Source organism: Misgurnus anguillicaudatus, chromosome 11 (assembly GCF_027580225.2).
Source record: "Misgurnus anguillicaudatus chromosome 11, ASM2758022v2, whole genome shotgun sequence".
NCBI classification, from domain to species: domain Eukaryota; kingdom Metazoa; phylum Chordata; class Actinopteri; order Cypriniformes; family Cobitidae; genus Misgurnus; species Misgurnus anguillicaudatus.
This window is the reverse complement of record NC_073347.2, coordinates 29,539,811-29,565,998: the sequence shown is the minus strand read 5'-3', so window position 1 is coordinate 29,565,998 and position 26,188 is coordinate 29,539,811. Positions and strand designations below refer to the sequence as shown.

General features: G+C 36.6%; 1 protein-coding gene across 3 annotated transcripts in view; it reads right to left on the bottom strand.

Moving 5' to 3' along the window:
- The window catches only part of arid4b (AT-rich interaction domain 4B), a 79,807-nt gene that overhangs the window by 42,032 nt on the left and 11,587 nt on the right, over window positions 1–26,188 (bottom strand). For all 3 annotated transcript variants that reach the window (XM_073873508.1, XM_073873510.1, XM_073873509.1), the window contains exons 3-6: window positions 10,009–10,119; window positions 6,361–6,426; window positions 3,449–3,539; window positions 1,825–1,904 (exon numbers count right to left, since the gene is read on the bottom strand). In XM_073873508.1, the coding sequence (XP_073729609.1) occupies window positions 1,825–1,904; window positions 3,449–3,539; window positions 6,361–6,426; window positions 10,009–10,119 (348 nt within the window). The remainder of the gene's footprint in view (window positions 1–1,824; window positions 1,905–3,448; window positions 3,540–6,360; window positions 6,427–10,008; window positions 10,120–26,188) is intronic.

Sequence of the window (26,188 nt, the reverse complement as noted above, 5' to 3'; positions counted from 1 at the left end):
TTACATCCACCTGTCTTACATCTGTCTGTTTCACATTCACCTGTATCACGCCTGTCAGTCTGTCTGTTTCACATCTGTCTGTCTGTCTGTCTGTCTGTCTGTCTGCCTGTCTGTCTTACATCCACCTGTCTCATTTATGTCTATCACATCAACCTGTCTCACATCTGTCTATCACATCCACCTGTTTCATGTCTGTCTTTCTCACATCCACCTGTCTCACATCGGTCTGTCTGTCTTGCATCCATTTGTCCCACATCTGTCTCGCTTACATCCCCCTGTTTCACGTCTGTCTTACATCCGTCTTTATCCCATACGCCTGTCTCATGTCTGTCTTACACCCACCTGCCTCATGTCTGTTGGTTTAACATCCACCTGTCTCACACCCACCTGCCTCATGTCTGTTTTTTTACATCCACCTGTCTTACATCCACCTGTCTCATGTCTGTCTTGATCACATCCACCTGTCTCACGTCTGTCTTACATCCGCCTGTCTCATGTCTGTCTGTTTTACATCCACCAGTCTTACATCTGTCTGTCTGTCTGTTTCACATCCTCATGTCTGTCAGTTTCACATCCACCTGTCTCACGTCTGTCTTACATCTGCCTGTCTCATGACTGTCTTTATCACATCCACTTGTCTCACATCCGTCTTTATCACATACGCCTGTCTCATGTCTGTTTTAGGCCCGCCTGTCTCATGTCTGTCTTACACCCGCCTGTCTCATGTCTGTATGTTTCACATCCACATGTTTACATCTGTCTGTCTGTCTCTCACACCTGTCTATTTCACATCCACCTGTCACATGCCTGTATGTCTGTCCCACATCCACCTGTCTCACATCTGCCTGCCTCACATCCGCCTGTCTTATGTCTGTCTTGATCACATCCACCTGTCTCACGTCATTCTTACATCCGCCTGTCTATTTCACATCCACCCGTCAAACGCCTGCATGTCTGTCCCACATCCACCTGTCTCACGCCTGCCTGTCTTACATCTGTCTGTCTGTTCCACATCCACCTGTCTCATGTCTGTCTGTCTGTCTTACATCCATCTGTCTCACGTCTGTCTGGCTTAAATCTGCCTGTCTCACGCCTGTCTGACTTACATCTGCCTGTCTCGGATCCACCGGTCTTACATCTGTCTGTTTTACATCCACCTGTCTCACATTCTCCTGTCTCACATCTGTCTGTCTGTTTCACATCCTCCTGTTTTACGCCTGTCTGTCTTACATCCGCCTGTCTCACGTCTGTCTGTCAGACATCTGTCTTATATTTTTTCCATCGGTCTCACATCTCCAGAGAGATGCCACGTGTTGTGCGTTTCTGCTGTGAAGCACAAACAGATGGAGAAAGTAAAGTGAATTCTGGGTCACTACATTCAAAATTTCTTTTAGTAATGCCTATATGCTTATTGCCAATGAACCAATAAGAATTGTTACAAACTTTAATATTGTAAAATCTAATTAAAGTAAAGTAAAAAGAAGTTTCAAATTCACAAAACTGTAATTAATCTGCACAGAACAAAACACAAATCCCCAAAGTTTAATTACAAACGGTTAAAATGGTTTAGATTTACTGAAGAGAAAGTTTGTATATCAGACACTGTATTTGAAACCTGTATTCAGAATAAAAGACGGCTTTATTTCAAACATCGAGTACAGAGAGAGTAGATCTCCTTATTACTTTGTTGCTTCATAAAAGTCTGTACCGCAACAGATGGTGTTAATAAAACATTTCTGCTGCTCTTAAACAGTACGCCAGGAGAATGCACAACTTGAACAAATGCAAAATACGCAAAATTACAAAGGGATTTAAAATACTCGCCTCGCTCTCAGCAAAGTGGCGCGCTCCTTTCAGGCAAAGAGATGAACGCCTGAGGGTCTTCTCATCCCCATCATCAAATACTGAAAGAGACATGTAATAATACATAAACACAAACACACTCTGGACAACATTATATATGGGTGATTCTCACGAAACCATTGAAACACTACGGCACTAATGATTTTAGCTTTAAAATGTGTAATATAGTAACATTAAAAAGCATCAGAATTAACACAATACTGTGTTCTACCTTGCACAATGTGTGATTTCAACATAAGAATTTATAATTGTAAATTTTATCTCATTTTCTGCTGAAATTCTCATTACCGCAATGTGTCCAGCTGTGTTTGAACATGCATTATGTTGTAATTTAATCAAATTAACACAAAAATATTAAGAAAAAAAATAAATGGATGTTTTGCTAGACTACTTTAGATGAAAGAAAAAATATTTACTGAATATTCATGTATAATAATAATGAAGAAAAATTAGGAAAATTATGTGTCCATGCCTGATGTTCTCATCCTCCGCAACACTTTTTGAGAACAGTTTAAGCACACATACAGAATTTTAATAAAGTTTGATTTTGAGTGACCAAGCACATGGACCAGTTACTTCAAGATGGCTACCAGGTAAGATCATTTTTTTACAGTTAATTTGAAATATTGTCTTGTCAGAATGCTTACACGACATTTTGATTATCATTACCGCAACAGATGCTTATTAAATGTTAATTTAATTACCGGTAATAGAAGCATAATACTTTGATTTTAAATGCATGTGCAGAATCTCCAAATTATGTTCTTTCAGGTTTGTCATGTCATTTTGAAAATATGTCAGTGTTGATGTTTTCTGACTGTTGCGGTAATGATATTTTTTAGGACTAATTTTTTAAATTATGTTACAAAAAGTGTTAAATGATAAGTAAAAGTTTTTAAATTAATGTTCCCATTTACTCCAGACTTTGTTTTTCAATGTCTGGTGGGAAAAAAAGTAAATTTAAGCAATTTTTACATTTTCATGCTTGACATGTTTAAAACCAAGTTTTCGTGAGAATCACCCATATAGAGAACGCGAGCTTGTGTTGTAGAAGGAAGTCTTGTCATTCTTGAATTAAACTGTTCATGTAAATGATATGATAGGATTTATCAATCAGAATGATTTCATTCAGATTGAGGCAAAATGTGTCCATGTAAACGTAGCTACTGAAAAAATTTTGAAGTCTTGCAGCAAAATTTTATTTGTCATTATTGTCATTTAGTTGTCAAACCACTGAAATGCTCACAAACTTTAAACAAAGTGAAACATCCTTCCCATTTATCTCTTGTGACGTACAAAAATGTATCTTGCATATGTAAAGAAAACTAACATTACTGTTTTGAAAAGTGACTAAATGGCTTTAATTTTGTTCAGATTTAAGCCTCTAAGATTTAATCCAAGCAGAAAATCATGCATATTTAACGCCTTTTCAAAATTTACTAAAAGGATATTCAAATATCATACATTTTAATGAGTCACAGATGCCCTGCTCTCTCTCACAAATAAGCGATCATAACAAACATGAAGTTTCCACCTGGAACTTAATGAACTGCCTTTACTGCCAAAATAAAGTTTCAATGCTTACCGACAGTGTACAAACTGGCATCTGTGAGTTTATTAATGGTTGCCTCCTGGTAGATCCCATCTTGATTTTTCGCTTCCACAACTGCACCCACCTAAATCCAAAGAAAACACAAAATTATCCTGACATACAGGCAGGTTTTTACGGTGTTTACCACACAGAACTCTGGACTTGCCGAAACTGGATTTGTTGCTTCACAGCAAGCCACAGAAAAGCAGCTGGAGTTTATTTTGCTGTTTTCCTAAATGACTGACTGACTTTACAGGAGAAGCATCACAGATGTGTGTACTGTAGGATTACCTTTAAAAGCACTGTGGTATTAATGTCTACCAATGCAACAGAGTTATTACTACACTGTAAAAAGTGGCTCAGCTTAAAAATAGTAATTTACGTGGACATCACACTTTTTGTTGTTTGCACCATAATATTTAATTCTGTGTAACTGGAACCTGTTGTACACAAACATGGACAATTACACTGCTTCATGTTCAAAGGAAAATATTTTGTTATTATATTTATTGGTTCTTTCTAACCCCAAATAGCTGGAAGAAATCTAAAATGCAAGCCAAACCAAAGCTCGGGTCTTAGGAGGTTAAAATTATTAAACTTAAAAAAAAATTGCGTAAAAATTGTGGTGTCAACTAATATTTTTGAGTCAACTAATATTTTTACGTTGAATTAACTTAAATTTGAAGGCAACAGGTAACACTATTTTTAAGTTGAATCAACAATTTCTTTTTACAAATCACAGGATTAACAAGATACTTTGAGGTATTTAAAAGTCACTTGACTCTTGTCATGAACATGCTTAAGTCACATTTAAGTTTTAAAAACTCTTTTTATGCTTAAAGCAATACTCCAGCCAAATATCTAAATTACCCTATGATTGACTCGCATGTCTATCATCTTTCAAACAAACACATTTGTTGTTATTTTTAGTAAATGTCCTTGCTTTCCAAGCTTATATTGGAAAAAACATTAGATTCATTTATCGATATTTTTATATTATGTGCTTTGTTAAGCATTTACATTTCTGCTTACAAATGAAACCAAAATATATAACATGAACATGATGATTAATTAAACTCTTTGAACATGGCACAATCTCGGTCCCAATTGGAACATAATAAAAATACACTTTTTTAAATGAAGGAAAATTAATAATGAGGGGCATAAAAAATGTGCAATAGTGAAAATCACTGAGGTAGTTTCAGAAAAAAATATTACATTGAAAAATAAATGAATATAAAAATGAAGCTGTTAAACTTTCGCTGTGGCATCGATGCATCAGATCATTAGAAATAAAATCGATGTATCAGTCCATATCCATGTATTGTTACACCCCGACAACGTACCCATGACAACAAATGCTCACTACACTAAAACTCTTGCATGAATCGCGTGAGTCCAAGATAATGCCGTTACCGGACGTTAGTTATTACAGTTTATAAAGTTTGAAACTTGGATATTTTTCTTACACAATCGTATCGCTTACCCACAGAAGACCTTTATTAACCTGTTGGAGCCATGTGGATCACCTCTGCAAAGGATGGATGCACCCTCTGGGCTTCAAAGTCCGAAGTTTTTCCCTGATCACTGGGATGAGCAAGGACATTACTAAAATAACTCCAAATGTGTTTGTCTGAAAGATGATGGACATGTGTTTCATGGATTGTTTGAGGGTGAGTAAATCATGGGGTAAATTTAATATTTGCCTGGAGTATCACTTTAACTCAACACAAACTGACATGTGTTGACTTGCTAAATAATGCAATGCACAATACGCAAAACAAAAATGCATTGTTTGTGAAATTGTAAAAAAAAAAATTTGTTAAATTGTATAATAGACTGTTTCATCGAAATCACGTGCCGTGACGCGTAACTTTACTTCAGGTTTCTGTTTGTTTAATGGTCTGCCTAGTTGCTAAAGTGAACTCTTGAACAAATACCTTTATTCTTAGCAGAGTTTATTAGGAGTTACGTGTGTTCCACGAAAGCCGCTTGCTTATGTTGCTACTGCTGAAACAATCTATATCACATGGCTGTTGAATGCTGTATTATGATTGTTTGAGAAATGTTCCATGGTTATGCATTATTTTTCGCTAAATGCACACCTGACCTGTCAAATGTCTTAAAATTACCACCAGAGCAATGTATGTGGTAACCGTGGTGTAAGCAGAACAATTGACTCCAGTCCTTTCAATTATTTAAAAACTAGAAATCATACAACCAACATACATTTGACATTCTTTCCTGAAAATGGAAACATCACTGTGCCAGTCTCTCTGCTATCTTTGTTGACGTATATTTTTGAATTTTGAAATTAAATTATTGCACGCCATTGTGCATGTGAGAATAAACAGATCTATTTGTGTTAGTCCAGACATCAATCCATTCAGCTCTGTACCTATTACACCACATCATGTTTTCGTACTTTTCATCTGTCAAGACGTTTTTGCGTTGTAAATGCTGGAAGCAATATTCCTGACAGACATCGTTGAGATGTTTTGTGAGCTTATGGCAGCAGGAAAGAATAATTGCTGTCACATTCATAATCACTTCTGCAGATGTAATAACTGCATTAGCAGAAGATGATATGTTTTATAAACAAATGATGTGATATCTGTATAAATTATGTATTAGTAAAAAACAACAACATACAAATCATTCAACACAAGATAAAAATGATGGCAACCGATGTGAAGCAAAAAGATTTCAACTGCTTCAATTTGGGTTCATCGTACGACTTTATATAACTGGTTTTCTTAATAGTACAACCCTTTATAAAGTGGTTTTAAGGTTTGACAGATGCAGTCAATGTATGGCTTTACAGAATATAAAAAAACTACAAAAATGTGTCAAAATATGATTTATTCAGTCTTTATGGGTATTGACGCAGACACAGTTCCTCTTACCTTCAAAACCCCTTTGATGTGTTCATCATGAACCTCTGCGGTAGAGGAGTCGGGTTTGAAGGTGACCTGGAAAAAAAAATACACGGTCGATCAGAAGAGTAAATATTACAGGCCTTCCCCACAGGACAAAAATGAACCATGCCTCATATCAGCCTGAATGTGTTAATATCAAACTGAGTCAAGATTTACTGTGTAACACAGAATCACTGTGGGTTACTGAAGAGATAGATGGATGTGCTTTAAAGTCTAAAGACCACGTTGAACGCTGTGGGTTTACGCTAGAAGTCAGGTATGATGTAAAAACATCAAATAGGCGAAGAGTGTGCAGTCTTTTGTGGCTCCTTGAACACAGTGGACCACATGCGCGTCTACACCACAAAAGCAATCCGGTCTAATGTGTTTTCATCTCTGAATGTGACCGAATGTTACACCTGTACTTAGTGTCGTCCACTTGTGATCCAATCGACCAAAACGCATCTTAATACCAGGTGTAAAACAGCCTCTCATATACAACTAGGATGGCTTGACGGTGAATAAAATATGGACAACTTTTTATTTTGGATTAATTATCCCTTTAAACTTTTGCTACGTAATTTCCTCAAGTGATTAAATAAACCAATTAAACAAATTACTCAGGGTTCCCACACCTTAGTTAAATTCAAACTCAAGGACCTTTCAAGGACTTTCCAGGTCCAATAACCTCAAATACAAAGACTAAATGTGGGGACACATTTTAAGTGAGAGCAAGGATACATCGTTTTATGTTTTAAGATACATTGTTACAGTACCCTTTCGAGGGAACTCACGCTGCATCACTGCGGTGACACTTTGGGGACGTCTCCAGGGTTAAGTGCGTCTGAGTGTGTATATCAAATTCAACCAATGGTGAGGCTTAACGACAAAGACAGGGTGACGTGGGAGCCAGGAAGTATATCTCTATCTGAAATATTGCCAAAGACGGCGTTATAGGGATGCAGGAAGTATGGCAAAGGAGGCACAGCGTCTCGTTCCCTTCTCAGGGAACAACAGTTACATGCGTAACCCGAGATGTTTTCATGTGTCAAACACAACTATGCAAAAAAGCATTTTGGTATGAATCAACGTTCGCAGCATTTAAAGCAAACCGTTTAGCACGTGTGCTTAAAAAAAGAATATTTTTATGATATTATCCTACACTACACAGGAAATAATATGGATTTTTTTCCAGAAAACTTCTTGCATAAAATAGAATCAAGCACTTTCAATGACCTGTATCTATGTATGTATATTTTCAAAAACTTCCCAGGGCCTTGAATTTTTCCCCAGATTCACAAACTTTCAAGGATTTCAAGGACCTGTGGGAACCTTGATACATTTTAAAACTGTATTAAAACAAAATATTATTATACAACACACAAAAATGGTTTCAGATAATTATTTATGACATTACAGTTTGAATTTATTGCACATATCATACAGACTTGTAGAATGTGCATCAGAAAAAAGTGCATAAATTCAGTAATGGTTTTTATGTGATGTTTAAGAATTGTAAAACTACAATTACTGCCGTTACATTAATAATACACATCCTGAATTATAATATAAAAGGCATTCTCAAGTGAAATGTAAACACATAGTGAAAACAGATTAGTATCATATATAATGCTGTTGGACAGTTACACGTGTAAAAGTCATTCTGATAACTATGTCTGTGTGTTGAGTATCTATCAGCAGTAAGACATGTACGAGTGTGTCTCACTGTCACTACAGCTAATAGATCTCACACTCCGCGTCTCATCACCATCTATCATCTGATGGAGATCTGATGGCTCTACAACGTGTCACACGCGGCCACAACTGACAAAATAAAGCTCTCATTACTGTTACTGTCGAGAAGTACTGAGACTTGAGCCCTAAAAAAACATACATACACGATGTTGAAGAAAAATGCAATATGCAGTATGATAATGCTTTGTTTGTGCACTCAGTTTAAACTTAACAGGTCATGTTCTTCCTGATCCCATTTTTCAAACTTTAGTTAGTGTGTCATGTTGCTGTTAGAGCTTAAATAATACCTGCCAAAATGATAAAGCTCAAAGTTCACTGCAAGGCGATACATTTTCTTTAACAGAAGTCCCCTTTTAAATCCTACAGCGAACGGTCGGTTTGGACTACAGCCTTCTACTTCCCGATGGAATGACGTCAATAAAACAGTTATTGACTAAACTCCGCCCACAGGAATACATGCTAAGCTAAGCAGCTGTCGAATCACAACACACTAAACAAACTACACAATCAGAACTCGATACATATTTCTAAAGAAGGTGACTTCATAGAACAAGGAAGACATCAGCCCGTTTTTAGGACAGTGAGAACAGCGCTATAGAGTAAATTGTGTGAAAAATACAGCTTTTTTACACGTGAAACATTAACACGTTATGTTCCGCACTGTAAATACAATTAAAGCTTCAAAAAAAACACAAAGAACGGGACCTTTAAAATCATTCAGTTATTGCAAGCTATTACTATATACAATGCATTTTGCAATATGGTAAATACATTTGGTATATTGTGCAGTCCTAACATACATGAACAACGGCAGAACCTCACAGTTTTTTAATATCCATATTTGAGACAGTATCGTTTTGCTTTACTGTTCTGAAAATATTGCATTGAAGCAAAACACTGAATCCAGATCAATTAAATTACAATATCTCAACACCTCAGATCAAAATCATTAATATGTAGGGATGCACCGATACCGATACTGGTATCGGCCTCGATACCACATTTTCTAAAGTACTCGTAGTCGTTAAAAGTCCCCCGATACCAGGGATCGATACCACAGTCTGAGAAATGTCTATGTTTGAGCGGCGTGTAAGGTGTTAATGCCACGTGTTGTCCAAAGAGGCAGAGTTTACAACAAACTGGAAAACTAGTCCCTTGTTTTTTTTATTTTTTTATTATATGACTAAAGCTGTAACCTGTAAATTTAAAATCACTTTTTATTAAGTACTCTGTATTGGCAAGTACTGAAAAGTTCTCATACTCGTTCTTGTATTCCAAAAATGTGGTATCGGTGCATCCCTATTAATATGTCCATACAAACATCTTGAAAATAGTTTTTAAACCCATTATAACTCTTAGAAATGTATAACACGCCAAAAAGACTGTAAACTATTTAGTACTGAATTGCAGAGATAGATTGATAAACTGTTTTCGAGCATGGCCTTGCCCCCAACACAATTGTGGCATCTTTCTTGCGGGTGGGCGTGGTTTCAGCTCTGGCAGTGGACACGCCCCCACCGCTTGAGAGCAGAGAATGCTGCCTATTTTTCCAAGATTTTGATAACTTATTTATTTATTTGCTGTTTTTTCCTTCGTTCAAATTTGTTTGGTCGATTCATAAAACATGTTGGTGTGACAAACTCAAAACACATTTAATATCTGACTTTACAGGGACTTTGACGTACCCTACTGTAATTTTATGATGCCCCTGTTTAATGAAGATCATTCTTAGATACCCAGATTAGTTTTTATGGACTGTACTTGCGCTTAAAATTACAGCATGACTACAATAATCTGCGTATCTGTGTGTACTGATAAGAAAGTTGATTTTCTTCATTAGACTCACAGAATGAGAATTTAAACAAACATCTTTGCTCTTACCTTTGCTTTCACCAGTCTCTTAGCAGTCTTGATCTTGGCTTCACAGAAAGCTCCTCTGTATTTGGCACTCACATCAGTACCCACAGTGAGGTAAGGGGGCTCTTCCAGTGTCTAAACACAACAAACACATACACACGTGTGTAAATAACAGAGAGGGGGTTATTACTCAATTCATAACCTTTACTATGAGTAATTCAGTCAAGTGTTTTTGGTGGCGTAGAGGAAGAACAATCCATACAGATCTATACAGAAGTCTGTGAGGAGCATTAAATGTACATTACTACCATAACAGCCAACAACTAAGGAAGCAAAAAACAGGTGCAAAATTGCACTCACTTAACATATTCCAACTACATGCACTCCATAAAGCATGCAAATAAACTGTAAATCACGTTTAAACAGTTTAAGGAACAAGTAAAATTACTAGTTGAATTATGTAGTTACAATGATCTGCTGTAGGTTTGATAATAGTGTCTTGTTGACTAAAACATAGTTTTGAAATATGTCTGCAGCTCTTAGCAACTTTTTTGGTGGGCTTGAAAATACTTTGACCAAGCGGGGTTAATTGTAACACTGTGTTACAACTAACCCCTTAGCACTAACGATATGAAAACAGCTAACTTTAGCATAATTCTTGCCGTTGTTTAAATGGCTACACAAAAATGATTGCTGGCTGCCAACAAAATAAATGTACGTCTTATCAAAAATTGTGTGTCAAATGTATTTTTGTTCATATCTTCAATATTGATTGAATAAGGTCATGTCAAAGATTGAAATCATAATGAAATAAATGGCTGAAATCAGACTTTGATGCTCATTATCTCAGAATTTGATTTTGAAACTGTAGTATGATTATTACAGACTGGGTCACATATAAAAATGTTTTGTAATAATTGTGTTGCTTTTCTCAAATATTTAGAAGACATTTGTATCATTTATAATTGAAATATTGTTATAAAAGGGCTGGATGAATGAATACAGCGTGGATACCCGTCTATTATAGACAGATATAAACAATATCCACTTCAAATATAGACAAAATAGTATTGAAATATTTGCCTGCAAACTTAATTTTTAGAAAGTGTTACAACTAACCCCCTGCCTGTTACAATTAACCCCACCTATGGGCTAAATTGTAAGGTTTGCACTTCTGTCACGTTTGGTGTAATTGTCCAAGAATGGCAAGTACTAGAAACAAACTTCAAATGTTCATTTGTAGCAGATATGTGTGTGTTGCTTGTGTAAAAAAATATAATTAAATCAAACTCAAATATTTTTTGAATGATTGAGCCAAAACCAAAACCGTTAGGTTGTGCCCCCCTCTCCCCTATAGCAGAACCCAGGTGTGTAAAAAAATACAGAGAAGATATATTATAAAACTGTTAAAATCTACAAGAATCCTTCTTCAGTAAATGTGACGTCTGAATTTTATCTCCGATGTGGATAATAAAAAATAGCACTTCAGTATAATGCACAATGACATGAAGATGTCATTACATCAATATTTTTGTCCAAAAGAGCATCACAAACAAGATGATTAAATACAACAACAACAATAACAACAAACATAAATTGTGACCCTGCTTGTGAAAACCCAGCTAAAGTCTTTTTTTTGTGATTAACTGTTAACTGTGAAAATATAACCTTGATATTTTTATTAATATCATGTCAAAGATTAAAATCGATGTGAAATCAAACTTTGTATCTCTACAACTCAGTTACAGCCACATGTATTTAGTTTTAGCCAGAAAAAGGATTAAAGTTAAATGGCGGAAATGCAGTAGAGCTTCACCAAATTAAGTTGACACCAGTAACATTCATCGCTTGTGAAAGCGGCATTAATGCTCCATCTGTGGCAGTATAGCCTGAATAAAGTTTAATTATACTCTAATACAGTCATCAAGTAGACTTCAGCTCTTAAACTTCATTCTTTATTGATCATATGAAGACAGTGAGAGCGCTAAAGCTCATGTAGGAGAGATTTCTTCATTGTACTGAAGCCAGACAGCTATCTGACCTCCAGCACTCTCTCATTTACAGACAAAGAGGATATCACAACTACTGACTGTAGTATCAATCACACAAACCCATGACTCTGAAAGTGAAACTAACATCCAGACTTCGTCAGTCTGAAACTAGCAAGAAACACTTGCATTGCATTGTTTACTAGGGAACTCTACTCTACATTACACCATTAGGACACTTTTGTATCACTTCTGCTTCTGACAGTATCTATCCCTGTATATGAAGATTTTGGTTCCAAAACGCAATAAACGCCTTTTTTTTGTTACCGGCAAGTAAATTCTTCATTTTACGCAAAATGTGACATCCGCCGTGTTATTCTGTCATCTTTTCTCCCTTTTTTTCCAAACTGCGACAAACGCCAGTCCTCCTTCGCTGCAAAATGCAATAAATCTGCGCTAACCAATCACAACGCACCATACCACGCATTGTAAACAATAATGGCTGCGATTTGAATACACACAGAATCCTAATTTTTCTCATCTACTTTATACTTCATGATCAGCAAACAAACAAAAACACAATACTTTTGATGGGATAAACTGGTATTGGCTTACTGTGGCGGGGAAGAAACGTAAGCCATCAAAATTGAATAATTTACATGAGAGGCATTCAGGCGAAGGAAAAATGCCGGCTGTTGCTTGTTCTCACATGACCACATCAAGCTTCTGTCATGCTAACACATTGACCTCAAAGGATCTTATGAAAAACTTTCCATTACTTTACTCGAAGTCAACAAAAATCGAGCAAGACCAAAACATTTTACAGCTGATCGCTGTCAAAAAAGTTTGGCGTGACGTCCCAAGGATGACAGCAGCAATGACAGTGTTATTAATATGACAAAGTAAGTGTTTTGATTAATGCCATTAATGTTTATTTTTTAATCAATGTATACCACAAGTCAACTAAATTAATATAACATGGCAAAGATTAATGTACATTTATATATTGATTCAATAGATTTATAGCATTTTGGAGAAAAAAATGCATTTTGCGGAAAAAATAATCAGCTTTTATAATAAATCTTTGAAAATCAAATTATGGATTTGAATTTTTTGTTATTATAACCTAAAGATGCTATGTGAAAGTTTGTAACAGGAAATAGTGGAAATCTTGTCACTTTCTTGGTATAGGAAACACTTTTTTACCAAAATTAGTCAAAATGGATTTATTGCGTTATAACTCTTTATATGTTTGTAAATTTATAGCATGTCCTAGTATCTTTATAATCATATATCTTTACCTACAGTGTATATCCATAATCTGTATTTCATTCTCTTGGCTCTTCTAGGTATGTGTTAAACATAATTTTGTTGCTGTGTACTTGCTGTCTGTCTGTCTATGATGTTATAAGTCTTCCAGAGCTCAACATGATCCCGTAAGCTGTAGATCGTCACAAACACTCTCTCAGTCTTTAGAAGAAACGAGGGCTCTGCCAATGTGTGAAGTACCCAGCATGCTCTGCTCTGCCATTCCATCCTGTGGCTCTCAGCCTGACGGGCATCAGCGGATGGGCCACAGATGTTCATTAACATCAGACACACACGACACTGACAGGAGACTCTTAAACCACTGCCATCACTTCACACAGAGAAACAACAGTAACGCGTACAACTGTCTCATGAGTGACATCATACTCTAATATAACACAACAACACAAACAAAGCAGTGTGAGAACAGTGTGCCCAATAATCATAATATATCTGCAAGGATTTTAGCAACATTGTGAATGTGCATTATATGGTCATTAAGTTTCCTAAAGTGTCATTAGACTAATAACAGTTAAAATAACAACATCTCTCAGTAAAACTTCAAAAACAATGAGGTTTGCTAGTTAAATTAAAACTATTAATTTTGGGTCACTAGTTAAAATGTCAATGTGAACGCCTCTGTAAGGATGTTCTTCCAACTTAAAGGGACACTCCACTTATTTTTAAAGTATAAAAAAGAGCTAAAATAAGATTTTTATGGTTTTGGAATCCATTCAGCTGATCTCCAGGTCTGGCGGTACCACTTTTAGCATATCAGGGTTTCCCGCAGAACATTTCAGTTCAGGCGGCCCGCCTAAGCTTGGAAACCCTACTGCCTTAACTAGATCATCCAAAAATAATAATAATTCGCTGCACAAAAGGCCGTGAGGTGCATCTCGGAGAATAGCGCGTACGCGCTTCACACTGCGAGGCATGCACATGAGATAAAGACGTGGTCCGTCATGTCTGGAGGATGGCCAGTTGATAAAACGCATGTCTGGGAGAACTGTATGTGGATTTATGTTTTGGGATTATTTAAGCCTGTTATTTTATTCGTCTATAGTTCTTGCAAATTTAAAGTGATGATTTTGTTGTTTGAGCAACCTGCTAGCTAGGTTTCACATGCCTGTTGATTCAATATAATTGTTGAGCGCTCTTGCTCACTTTATTTATGTGCATTATTTACATGCTACAGTAGTTACACTCCTTTAAGATAATGTAATTAATAGTGGGAAATAACCAGTTTTTACAATTTTTGCGCCATCTATCATTGTTCGCCTGACGTTCTACAACTTCTGCTTTAGTTTGTGTTTATTAACCCTATAGTTTCACTACACCACGCAGCAATTCCCATTAGAGGTATCTGTTAAAAACATTTAATTCATTAATAATCTAGTATGTGTTCATTTCCTGTCACAGTTTAAACATTTAACAGTAAATATATTAGCATGAAGACACATGACATACCAAACAGGTAAAGATGAGGAAGATCTAACCATCTAAACGTTGAGCCCTTAATACAAAAACACAGTCTCAATGAGAGTACAGTGAGATTTATTCACGTGTGTGGCTTTATTCATGGCAGTTAGTCAATGCTAGATGATGAAGTCACTGGTGGAGGGAGTTACAGCACTTCATTCCAATATAAACACATCATTAGTTCACAGAGCAGCTCCACCTGAGACGCGACGAGACTGCATGTTTACATAACCATTAACTAACAATATAAAGGCATCTGCTCACTTGAGCACGAATCTCTCTCCTACATTAAGCAAATTTTAAGGGGTGGTATAAGGACAAGAGAAAAAGTTTGGCATTGGCGAGTTCAAGACAGCAAAAACATCTCAGCTTTTGATTTAGAGAAGTATGAAAAAGAATGAATCCATTCCCTTCAATGATTCAATGAATCTGACTTATTATTTCCATGTTTGGCACAGTGTGTGTTGGTGAGATAAGCCTGTTAATTATTGTCATAACCTCCCAAAAGTTTTCCAGACAGTGCTTATCCTAGTCCCAGACAAAAATGCATGTTTGAGCTGCCTTAATTTAAAAACAGCATGCATTGACACATAACAGACATGGGCTGGGTGATATTGACCGAAATTCATATGTTCATTATTTTGAGATGAATGGCGATATATTTTATACAAAACAGAATAAATACATGCAAGTCAAAGCCGCATGTAAGATATCAAAATCACTTTTATTAAAAAGCGTATGATGAAATATGTGTGAAAATATGCATCTGGTTGGAAGCTTACTTCTGATTTCGGTGTACATTTCTGCAAGAACTTCTGTTGCATAGAAGGATCATATCAGACCATACAGGTATATATGCTATTGTCTCATCCCGTATCGCCATGGGAAAAAATACGATATATTACTAAAACTTGATATACCGCCCAGCCCTACACCAGTACCATTGTTTTGTCAAGATGCATACCAGTATTGCTTTTTTAAGAGTAAGGTAGGTTTGTAAAATCTACTTAAATGTCTCGATATAACCAAAGCATAATCGTGGATTAATCTAAACCCTGTCCGGGGGACTGGGCCATAACGACAAACATACAAGTCATTTACTGGCTGACAAACAACTAGCAGAGATTCAAAGTCTGTTGTTTAATAAATATGGATGGAAACATTAAAGGGACAATCCACTTTTTTTGAAAATATGCTCATTTTCCAGCTCCCCTAGAGTTAAACATTTAACTCTTACCGTTTTGGAATCCATTCAGCTGATCTCCGGGTCTGGCGCTACCACTTTTAGCATAGCTTAGCACAATACATTGAATCTGATTAGACCATTAGCATCGCGCTAAAAAAATAACCAAAGAATTTCGATATTTTTCCTATTTGAAACTTGACTCTTCTGTAGTAACATCGTGTACTAAGACTCACGGAAAATTAAAAGTTGCTATTTTTTTCTAGGCAGATATGGCTAGGAACTATACTCTCATTCTGGCGTAATAATCCGGGATGTTGCTGCTGTAACATGGCTGCAGCAGGCGTAGTAATATTATGCACTGCCCGAAAATAGTCCCCTGGATTACCTTCAATAGCAGGGGACTATTTTCGGGCAGTGCGTAATATCACTACGCCTGCTGCAGCCATGTTACAGCAGCAAAGTCCTTGATTATTCCGCCAGTTTGAGAGTATAGTTCTAGCCATATCTGCCTAAAAAAACGCAACTTTTAATTTTCCGTCGGTCTTAGTACACAATGCAACTACATAAGAATCAAGTTTTAAATAGGAAAAATATCTAAACTCTTTGGTTATTTTTTGCGCAATGCTATTGGTCTAATCAGATTCAATGGATTGTGCTAAGCTATGCTAAAAGTGCTAGCGCCAGCTGAATGGATTCCAAAACGGTAAGAATCAAATGTTTAACTCTAGGGGAGCTGGAAAATTAGCATATTTTCAAAAAAAGTGGAATGTCCCTTTAAGTCATCCAATTCATAGATAATTTAACTTACATTAATTGCAATTTAAAGTTACAATGATCGAAAGCATGATCTCAGCTGTTCCAGATGGCAGCGGCAGCAACATTTCTTGTAAAATGTACAGGAGAGCAGAATACCTCAGCCATAGGAGCAAGTGTGTCATATGTATTTTGGCTACAGATACTCTCATGATCTCATGTGTTTAAAACCATGTACAATAATAATACCAACATTATTATAAAAAAAGGGTACCAAAACCCAGTATTAGAGCTGAATTATAAAAGACTAGTACAGTTAGAGCGTACTCACACTATCCAAACTAAACCGCGCTCGGGCACGTTTGACTCCCAAAGCCTGGTTCGTTTAACTAATGTGATTGCTCTGTACCGCGCCTGGGCGCGGTTTGGTTAATCACGCCCTGGCCGGCTTGCAGAGGTAAGCTGGAGCGCGGTTCACTTGGGCTCAGGCGCGGAAGGCTAAAGTGCGAGTGCAGTCGTGCCTGAGTGTAATTCAAAGGAGTGACGTCAATTGCGCGACCACTCCCCTTTATCTGCCTTCTTAAAAACCTTCTGATGCGCACAGCAGGGTAACGTGAATGTCTGAGCTGCACACGCGACAGACCAACTAAGCAATATGATAGACATGGCAGAGGGCTGTGTGTCAACACGCATTAAACAACTCAGAATAAAAAAAAAAACACAGACTTAACATTACGATGGGTTCCAGTGTTAAGAGAGCGCTTTACTTCCTGCTTTATTCAAACAATCGCATCCTAATGACGAAAGCGTGCAAGGGTTCAAATCGATAAAAGTACAATGAGTACGTGCTTCTGGGAGAGTGGGAGGGGACAATCACACTGGGGCACGGTTTGGTTTGGATAACGTGAATGCGCCCTTAAAGCCCAGAAAAACTCGTCATTGAAAGCGTTTTTTCTTAATTTACGAGTTAACTCATCAATGGCAGGGAAATAGTTAAAGGAATATTCCATTTTCTTAAAAGAAAAATCCAGATAATTTACTCACCACCATGTCATCCAAAATGTTGATGTCTTTTTTTGTTCAGTCGAAAAGAAATTATGTTTTTTGAGGAAAACATTGCAGGATTTTTCTCATTTTAATGGACTTTAATAGAGCCCAACATTTAATACTTAACTCAACACTTAACAGTTTTTTTCAACGGAGTTTCAAAGGACTATAAACAATCCCAAACGAGGCATAAGGGTCTTATCTAGCAAAACGATTGTCATTTTTGACAATAAAAATAACAAATATATACTTTTAAAGCACAACTTCTCCTCATGTAGATCCGGTCATGATGCGCCAGCTGACCCCATGCAATACGTCATGACGTCAAGAGGTCACAGAGGTTGAACGCGAAACTCCGCCCCAGTGTTTACAAGCGTCTTGAAAGAGGACCATTCCTACGTTGTTGTATGTCAACTGATACTAATTAATGTCTATGTGTCAGTTTATTGTTTAAAATGGTCCGCAAATGTGCGTTTTATATATGTAACACGTGACCTCCCTACGTCACTACGCATTTACGTTAGGTCGCGCTGGACCGGACCTAAACGAAAAGTTGTGCTTTAAAAGTGTCTATTTGTTATTTTTATTGTCAAAAATGACAATCGTTTTGCTAGATAAGACCCTTATGCCTCGTTTGGGATTGTTTAGAGTCCTTTGAAACTCCGTTGAAAAAAACTGTTAAGTGTTGAGTTAAGTATTAATTGTTGGTGTCTATTAAAGTCCATTAAAATGAGAAAAATCCTGCAATGTTTTCCTCAAAAAACATAATTTCTTATCGACTGAACAAAGAAAGACATCAACATTTTGGATGACATTGTGGTGAGTAAATTATCTGGATTTTTCTTTTAAGAAAATGGAATATTCATTTAAGCTCTACTATATCAGTTCTGCTTTTGGTACTTAGATATTAAGAGAACTTAATATTGCTGCATGCATGTTATCTTGCTATAATTTTATCTCACCAGTCAGTTTTAAACAAAGACATTCCTCTATGATACATTTTTGCTATTTGCAAATCAAAAGAGGGAAGCACAATGAGAAGTCATGTACAAACTACAAAGAGTTTAACAGCACACAATCTGTGGCCGAACCTTACTGTTAACGTACTTCAAAACCCAGATGTTGTCTTTACTTAAACAAATCAAGTAAACTTAATATTTTGTGTTTTGGACCTAATCAGGGTGAAAAAACATCTTTGTTTTATAGTTTTGATTCACATTTGTCTGTCGGTCAGGTAGAGAAACCATGAACATTATTGAACTCTTCTCTGCTCCAAATCTGAGCATCTAAACAAATGCACAATTTTAAACAGCAACCACTAAAATGGGACATTTGGTTACCCTGATTAGTTCACTTATTGACTAGTTGATTAGTTCTACCATTAGTGTTAACCCGGTGATCACATGTCTTCAACTGGGCTTGATCTATAAGACAACAACATCAAAATTAATCTGTCCACAAACTGCATTCCAGTTTAGCGGTGTTGTATTTGTTTTATAATAACAGACAAATATTTCTAAAACAACAAAAACTGTGAAAGAAATTGAAACTAAAACACCATACATTTTAGGGGTGGGAATCATCACTAATTTATTGTATTACTTCACTGTTAATTCTGTCTCCCTCACACTTTTACTGTTGTGGCTCTTGTCTTCTTTCTTCAAAGCCCAGCGTTAAAACTCTGCTGCAAGGGTGCGCGCTTCATTGATATGGCGCTTTTTGCTTTGAGAAGCAATGTGGCATCTTTAATGTGTCGACTGAGCTCTTTACATCCTAACAGACGCAAGCGAGTGAGAGAGAGAGATGCGAGAGAGGAGAGACGCGAGAGAGTGAAGTGTGTGTGAACACAGCTTTTTTAATAATTGATTATTAGTTTTAATGGATTGCTGCAGTAATCGATCACGATGCATAGAAAAAATGATTATATTCAACAGCCCTAATACATTTACAAAGCATGTTATAAATCATTCATGTTTTTTAAGTCTTGAATTCAAGCATTTAAAAACAAGGCCAAATTATTGCAAATCACACCGAAATATATGTAGCGTCCAGACTTTTTACTGAATCTATACTGTTTTTCATATGAATGGTACAAACTCGAGTTGGTCGTCAAATGCAAGCAGTGCAGGATACGGTAAAGTCATATTTGCATATGATAAACACAGAGTCAATCACTGTATATGAAGAGTTTGGTTCCAAAACGCGATAAACGACTTTTTTTATTTGTTACTGCCAAAATCAGTATTGTATCAGGTCAGTATTAAAAATGTAATTCTTCATTTTACGTGAAATCCGATATCCGCTGTGTTATTCTGTAATCTTTTCTCCTTTTTTTCCCAAAACGTGATAAATGCCAGTCTTCCTTCTCTGCAGAATGCAATAAATCCGCTAAACCAATCACAGCGCAGCATTCCACGCATTGTAAACAATAATAGTGGCGCGTTGAATACACATTAGTTTTCCTCATCTACTTTATACTTCATGATCAACAAACAAACAAAAACAAAATAGTAATTTTGATGCAATTAATAAACCTGTGGTGGTTTTCTGTGGCGGGGAAGAAATGTAAGCCATCAAAATCGAATAATTTACGTGAAAGGCACTCAGGCGGAAAAACAAATGCCGGATGTTGCTTGTTCTCACACGACAGCATCAAGCTTCTGTCATGCTAACAAATTGACCCCAGGGGATCTTATTAAAACTTTCCATTATTTTACTCGAAGTCAACGAAAATAGAGCAGGACCAAAACATTTTACAGCTGATCGTTGTCAATGAAGTTCAACAATGACATCCCAATGATGACCGCAGCAATGACAGTGTTCTTAATATGACAAAGTAAGTGTTTAGATTAATGCCATTAATTTTTTTTAATCAGTGTATACCACTAGTCAACTAAATTAATATAACATGGCAAAGATGAATGCACATTTAGATATTGATTCAATAGATTTATAGCATTTTGGAAAAAAAAACTTAATCAAAGGGAAAAATAATCAATTTTTATAATAAATTTGATTATGGATTTGCATTTTTAATGTTATTATAACCTAAAGATGCTATGTAAATGTTTCTAACAGAAAATAGTGGTTTTCATCTTGTCACTTTCTTGGTATAGAAAACACATTTTTACCCAAATTAGAAATGGATTTATTGCATTTTGGAACCAAACTATTCATATACATACTATATATTACTGTAAACAGGTGACTGTATGCTCATCAATATATAGATCAGAGTTTATTTTGGCCCTGCTTGTGCTGTCCTAAACACATTTTTACAATTAATTTGTCTGTTCCTCAAATTAGAAGAGAAACATTTGGTCATAAGCACCATGCTGGGCCAGTCTATTAATCCACAGTTTAGTTCTGTTAAATCTGCTTCTGGCTTCAACATCAAACATAGCGATTAATAAAAACTCAAAGCCAGACAGCTTGCTTTCAACCATATAATCTACTAAACACGTCTCCTGCCATCATTACCAAACACATAAAAACCTGTTCAGCTTCTCGAAATCACAAACTATGCTTTCAGAGAGAAAAATCACCACCAGCATCATAAACTGATATAATGCAATGACTTATTATGATAAATGATACTAAATTAGAGTCACCAAAGCAAAGAATACCAATGTAGTGATAATGTTACAGATATTTAAAATGCATTGATCAGAAAACCTTTTTTTATGAATTTAACATCTGAACACGATTCTATTCTGGGGCTTATTATTGATGTTTGCTACACAAGCATGACTTACATTTTTCCTCATATTCATACAGTTAAACTTCTGCTCATGACACATTTGGAGAACAGGAAAGGAATCTTAACCACATACAATTACCCAGGAAACCTTAACAACCACAAATTTAAAACAATTTAACCATAAAAAGATAGTTTTCGATAATTGTACGAATAAGTGAATATAGCAAAATACTTGACATGACTGTTTTGATCTACTACTTGTTTTAAATATACTCTAGCAGAGCATTTATTGCTATATCATCTTCTGCATTATTCACAGCTATTGCATTTGACATTGATTCAGTTTATGGTCAAATTTAGTTAATTCAAAACTTCAACTTTCAAGTCATTGATACTAATAAACTATTCAACATAAATTGACTCCGAGAATATGGCCAAACTGGAACACTTAACCAAAAACAAACAGTGAACAAAAATACAATCTATTTTGATTATGAACAATATTTCACTGACAGTCAAATGTGAAATCTAACAATGGTTAGGAACAGGTCACTGTTGCCCACCGAGGGCAATTCTGGCCGCTGCTGCTCTGCTCTGTCACACTTTATAAATAGAAACAGAGATGACGATCCCTCGAACCGACCCCAAATTACCCCGCTCAACATGTCATTTGACAGAAGACACAAATCGCAACACCAAACACAAAGACAAACCACATCACGGAAATCACTCGAGCACACAACATCCTGGGACACAAACTCAAAGCAGCATACAATAAACCTTTAACAATAATAAGGCTTATTTGCAGAAGTGAAAGGATTACATTTTTCCCAAACTCAAACAGCGGAAAACAGCCCTGCTTCAAAGTCCCTCTTTGTCATGATAATCAAAGCTTTTTGAAACAGTCTGCTGTATTGCTGACATATCTTGCCATACAGTACAATGATGTTTGTACTTATGAAAAGTAAAAGGCTAATACGAAATTAATGTTTTTAGGTTCCCAAACTTTTATTCTGTGACCCACTTAGACGGGTATAACCAACAAAATGCGTTTTACATCTATGCATTTGGCAGACGCTTTTATCCAAAGCGACTTACAGTGCATAACATATACATTTTATCAGTATGTATGTGAATTCCCTGGACCCATGACCTTTTGCGCTGCAAATGCAATGCTTTACCACTTAGCTATTCAGGAAAAATTTTCATGGAAAATACTTTATATTTATATTTCCGTTTCATTGTATGATTAAAATGTAACTTTAATTGCAATTTAAAAATACATGATATTACAAACCAATGTCATTAACTCTTTCGCCGCCAGCGTTTTAAAAAAAAAGTTGCCAGCCAGTCCCAGCGTTTTTCATGATTGATTAGCTTAATGATCAAGTTTTATGCCTTCCAGAAAATGTTCTTCTTTAAATATATAAACGTACAATATACCAAATGAAAGAACAGACCCTCTGCTTTCAAACAAAAAAAAAGTTTCATCCTGCCTTTAGTGGTTCTTTTGTAATCGGCTTTTGAATATGGGTGGGTTTCTGCAGGGACACCGCATTTTGAGCGGGAAGCAGGGATGGTTCCATTTTTGTGATGGACTTTTCATAGAGATCCCATTCAGAGCGATCTTTAAAACAGACACGGACATGCAGCCGCTTGCCATAGGGCAATACTTCCGGGTTTAAAAGGTTGTGGAATGGCACCACCTGGTGGGTAATAGCAGTATTGCGGAAAGCCGGAAATACTCGTCATTCGCAGGGAAGCGTTTTCTCTTGATTGACGAGATATCTCGTCAATGGCGGCGAAAGAGTTAAAAGCCATTAAAGGTGCAGTGTGTAAATTTTTGTGGCATCTAGTGGTGAGGTTGTGAATTGCAACCAACGGCTCAGTCCACTGCTTACATCTTGCCTTTGAAACACATAGAGAAGCTACGGTAGCCACCACCAGACAAACATGTCATCGTTGGAGACAACTTAGTAAAAAAGTTTGTCTGTTAAGGGCTTCTGTAGAAACATGGCTGCACAAAATGGCAGCTTCCATGTAAGGGGACCCTCTGTGTATGTAGATAAAACGTCTCATTCTAAGGCAATAAACACATAACGGTTCATTATGAAAGATCTTTATACACCCCTGATAATTTAGTTTTGTATATTATTTTGCATTTCTGTCAAGAGATCCTTCTTAAAATTACACACAGCACCTTTAATAGAACAAAATTGTCTGTGTCATTCACTAAAACAACCAAGTGACTTCGGGTGACCCGTTTGATTCCACTGTGGTTTTTTTGAAAACCTCTGGACTAGACTACAGACACTTTCGCTGTGTCTTTCTGTTTTTCCAATCTGTTGTTGCTTTACTTCAAGTTTAATGGTGTTTGCTTACACAAGCATTACTAATATTGTTGCTCATATTAGGATTAATGGAATAAAAAAAAAAACTCATCCCTGAGTACCTCTCGAGGAGACGCGTGCTATTACTTTTCCAAGTACTTAGTCTTGTCAACAATAAGACACATGTAAACAATCCTATAAATTCAGACACACCAGCAGTACTGTTGTTATTTATTCTGCAATGTCAAACATCAAACATTTTTCCCAGATAACATGAAGTCTAATTATTCATTACAAAAGAAGCCATAAAGCAACACGTATGACCTTTCAACTAATGTTGTCTCTAGCACATTTAACGTTCGGTTTAATAGATGCACCTGTTTTTGCAGATTTACAAACCCAAAACAACACAAACACTATTTGATCTGTTTATTTGTCCATTAACATCACACCACACAGCTGTGGTCGTCGTAGCGCTTGCTAAACTCTGATGCCAGAGATTCTTATACCACACACTGAAATCAACACATCAGAAGAGATGTTAGAGATGCTGTGCGGTGTGAACCACAGAGAAACGTGTAACCTAAGATAAACATCACACAATGTCAATACCCACCATCTCCATGTTGGTCAATTAAAGAAATTATGTTGTCAGAAGATGGTAGATGTGGGAAAGGCTTGAACAACCTCAAAAAAGCACACGTGTACTTGAAGCGGTCTGGAACCCCTCTAAGTTAAAAATCCCAGAAAATTGCAAACAGATTAATCCCAGGGTCGATTGCGGGATGGAGACCTAGTTATATTAAGATCAGTCCCAGAATTTGTCCTGTGTGAACAAAAGGCAGGAACAATCTCATAAGGAGTGTGCTGTAGTGATTACAGCCCGACCGATAAAGGATTTTGAAGGCCGATACCAATGTGTGATTGTTTTTAAAATCCGATATTCCGATATATCGGCCGATATTTTAGTTTTATTTCAGAAACGCGCAACAAAACAGATTTCCCTAACATTAGTTATTTGAAGTTATTTATGAGTTTTAACTAAAATAATATGATAATGCATTTTTTTTAAAAACTGTTTCTTTTATTGTCTCGTGTAGGGGTGGCACGGTTCACAAAACCCTCATTTCGGTTTGTATCACGGTTTCATGGTCACGGTTATCGGTTCTGTACGGTTCTTGTTGTTATTTTTTCTTTTAATTTTTAACACTCCAGAAATGTATTATCTTATTAATGTATTAATTTTCCATAATTTAGGATACAGTATTAAAAAAAGTTATATGATGTAATCATGCACAAGCTGAATTTGACTTTAAGCACATTATTGGGACCATCTCTGAGGAAAGCCAGGTGAGATTTTGATACAGCAAGAAGACATTGATGATTTCAACATGCTTTTCATTTATTTGGCAAAAAAAGAAAATGTGTTTTGCCATCTACATGAACTTATGTGCGTTTTTAGCACACAAAGATAACTTGCACTGATCAAACTGCCAACTTCAGTGTAGCTCTAAGATTTATGTGGACGAGAGAGAAACAAAACGTTTACACCTGTTATATTTTAAATCTGTCTCTTTTGTCCACTTATGACTATTTCTGTCCTGATTACTTTAAGGGGCACTTTATGAAATAAGATCACGCAACTTTCACATGCTAGCAAAATGAAACTACGCGGAAAACAGCCGCTTTAGTTTTATCAATGAAAGGCTAAAAATAGCGCTGTTCACCGTATATTCCCGGCAGAAATCAGAAAAGACGTGAAACTTTGTGTTCAGTACCTCAGATTAGATAAATGGGCGGAGAGAAGGCGATCGCGTGTGGCTGTTCGAACACATTCAACCCATTGACTGCCGTTTTATCTATTGTTTTATTTCCGCTGTCATCATAGGTAACATGAAATAATAATGTTTTCACACACCAAACTTATACGACGCTGGCGCATCCTCCAACTCCGGGCAGACTTCCTTCCCTCTTGCCATTTCTACACGTAACATGACCTGCAGCACTCACTCTCCACACCAGTCACCTATTCTTTCGCGCGATTCGTGAAAGGGAAACATGCTATCTGTGATCACATACAGAGCCGAGGCTACATACATTTCGCATGCCATGAACCGTCGAACCCTGCGGCGCACACACGCTCCGAACCGAGACAAGCGAACCGAACGGTTCTGATCTTTTTCATGAACCATGCCACCCCTAGTCTTGTGACCAACTCACCATGAACTCACTTAACCGTTGTTCTCTTTGCCCAACTCTGGCTGGATCAGCAGGTTGCAGGATGTGTGACACGTTATACACGAGTGTTGCCAACAGGGAGGTTGTAGAGTGACCTCTGTTGGACAACCTATACAACGGCAACACTCATGACATGGTTGAAGGCTGTTTCATCCATTTATTTTTTTTTATATTT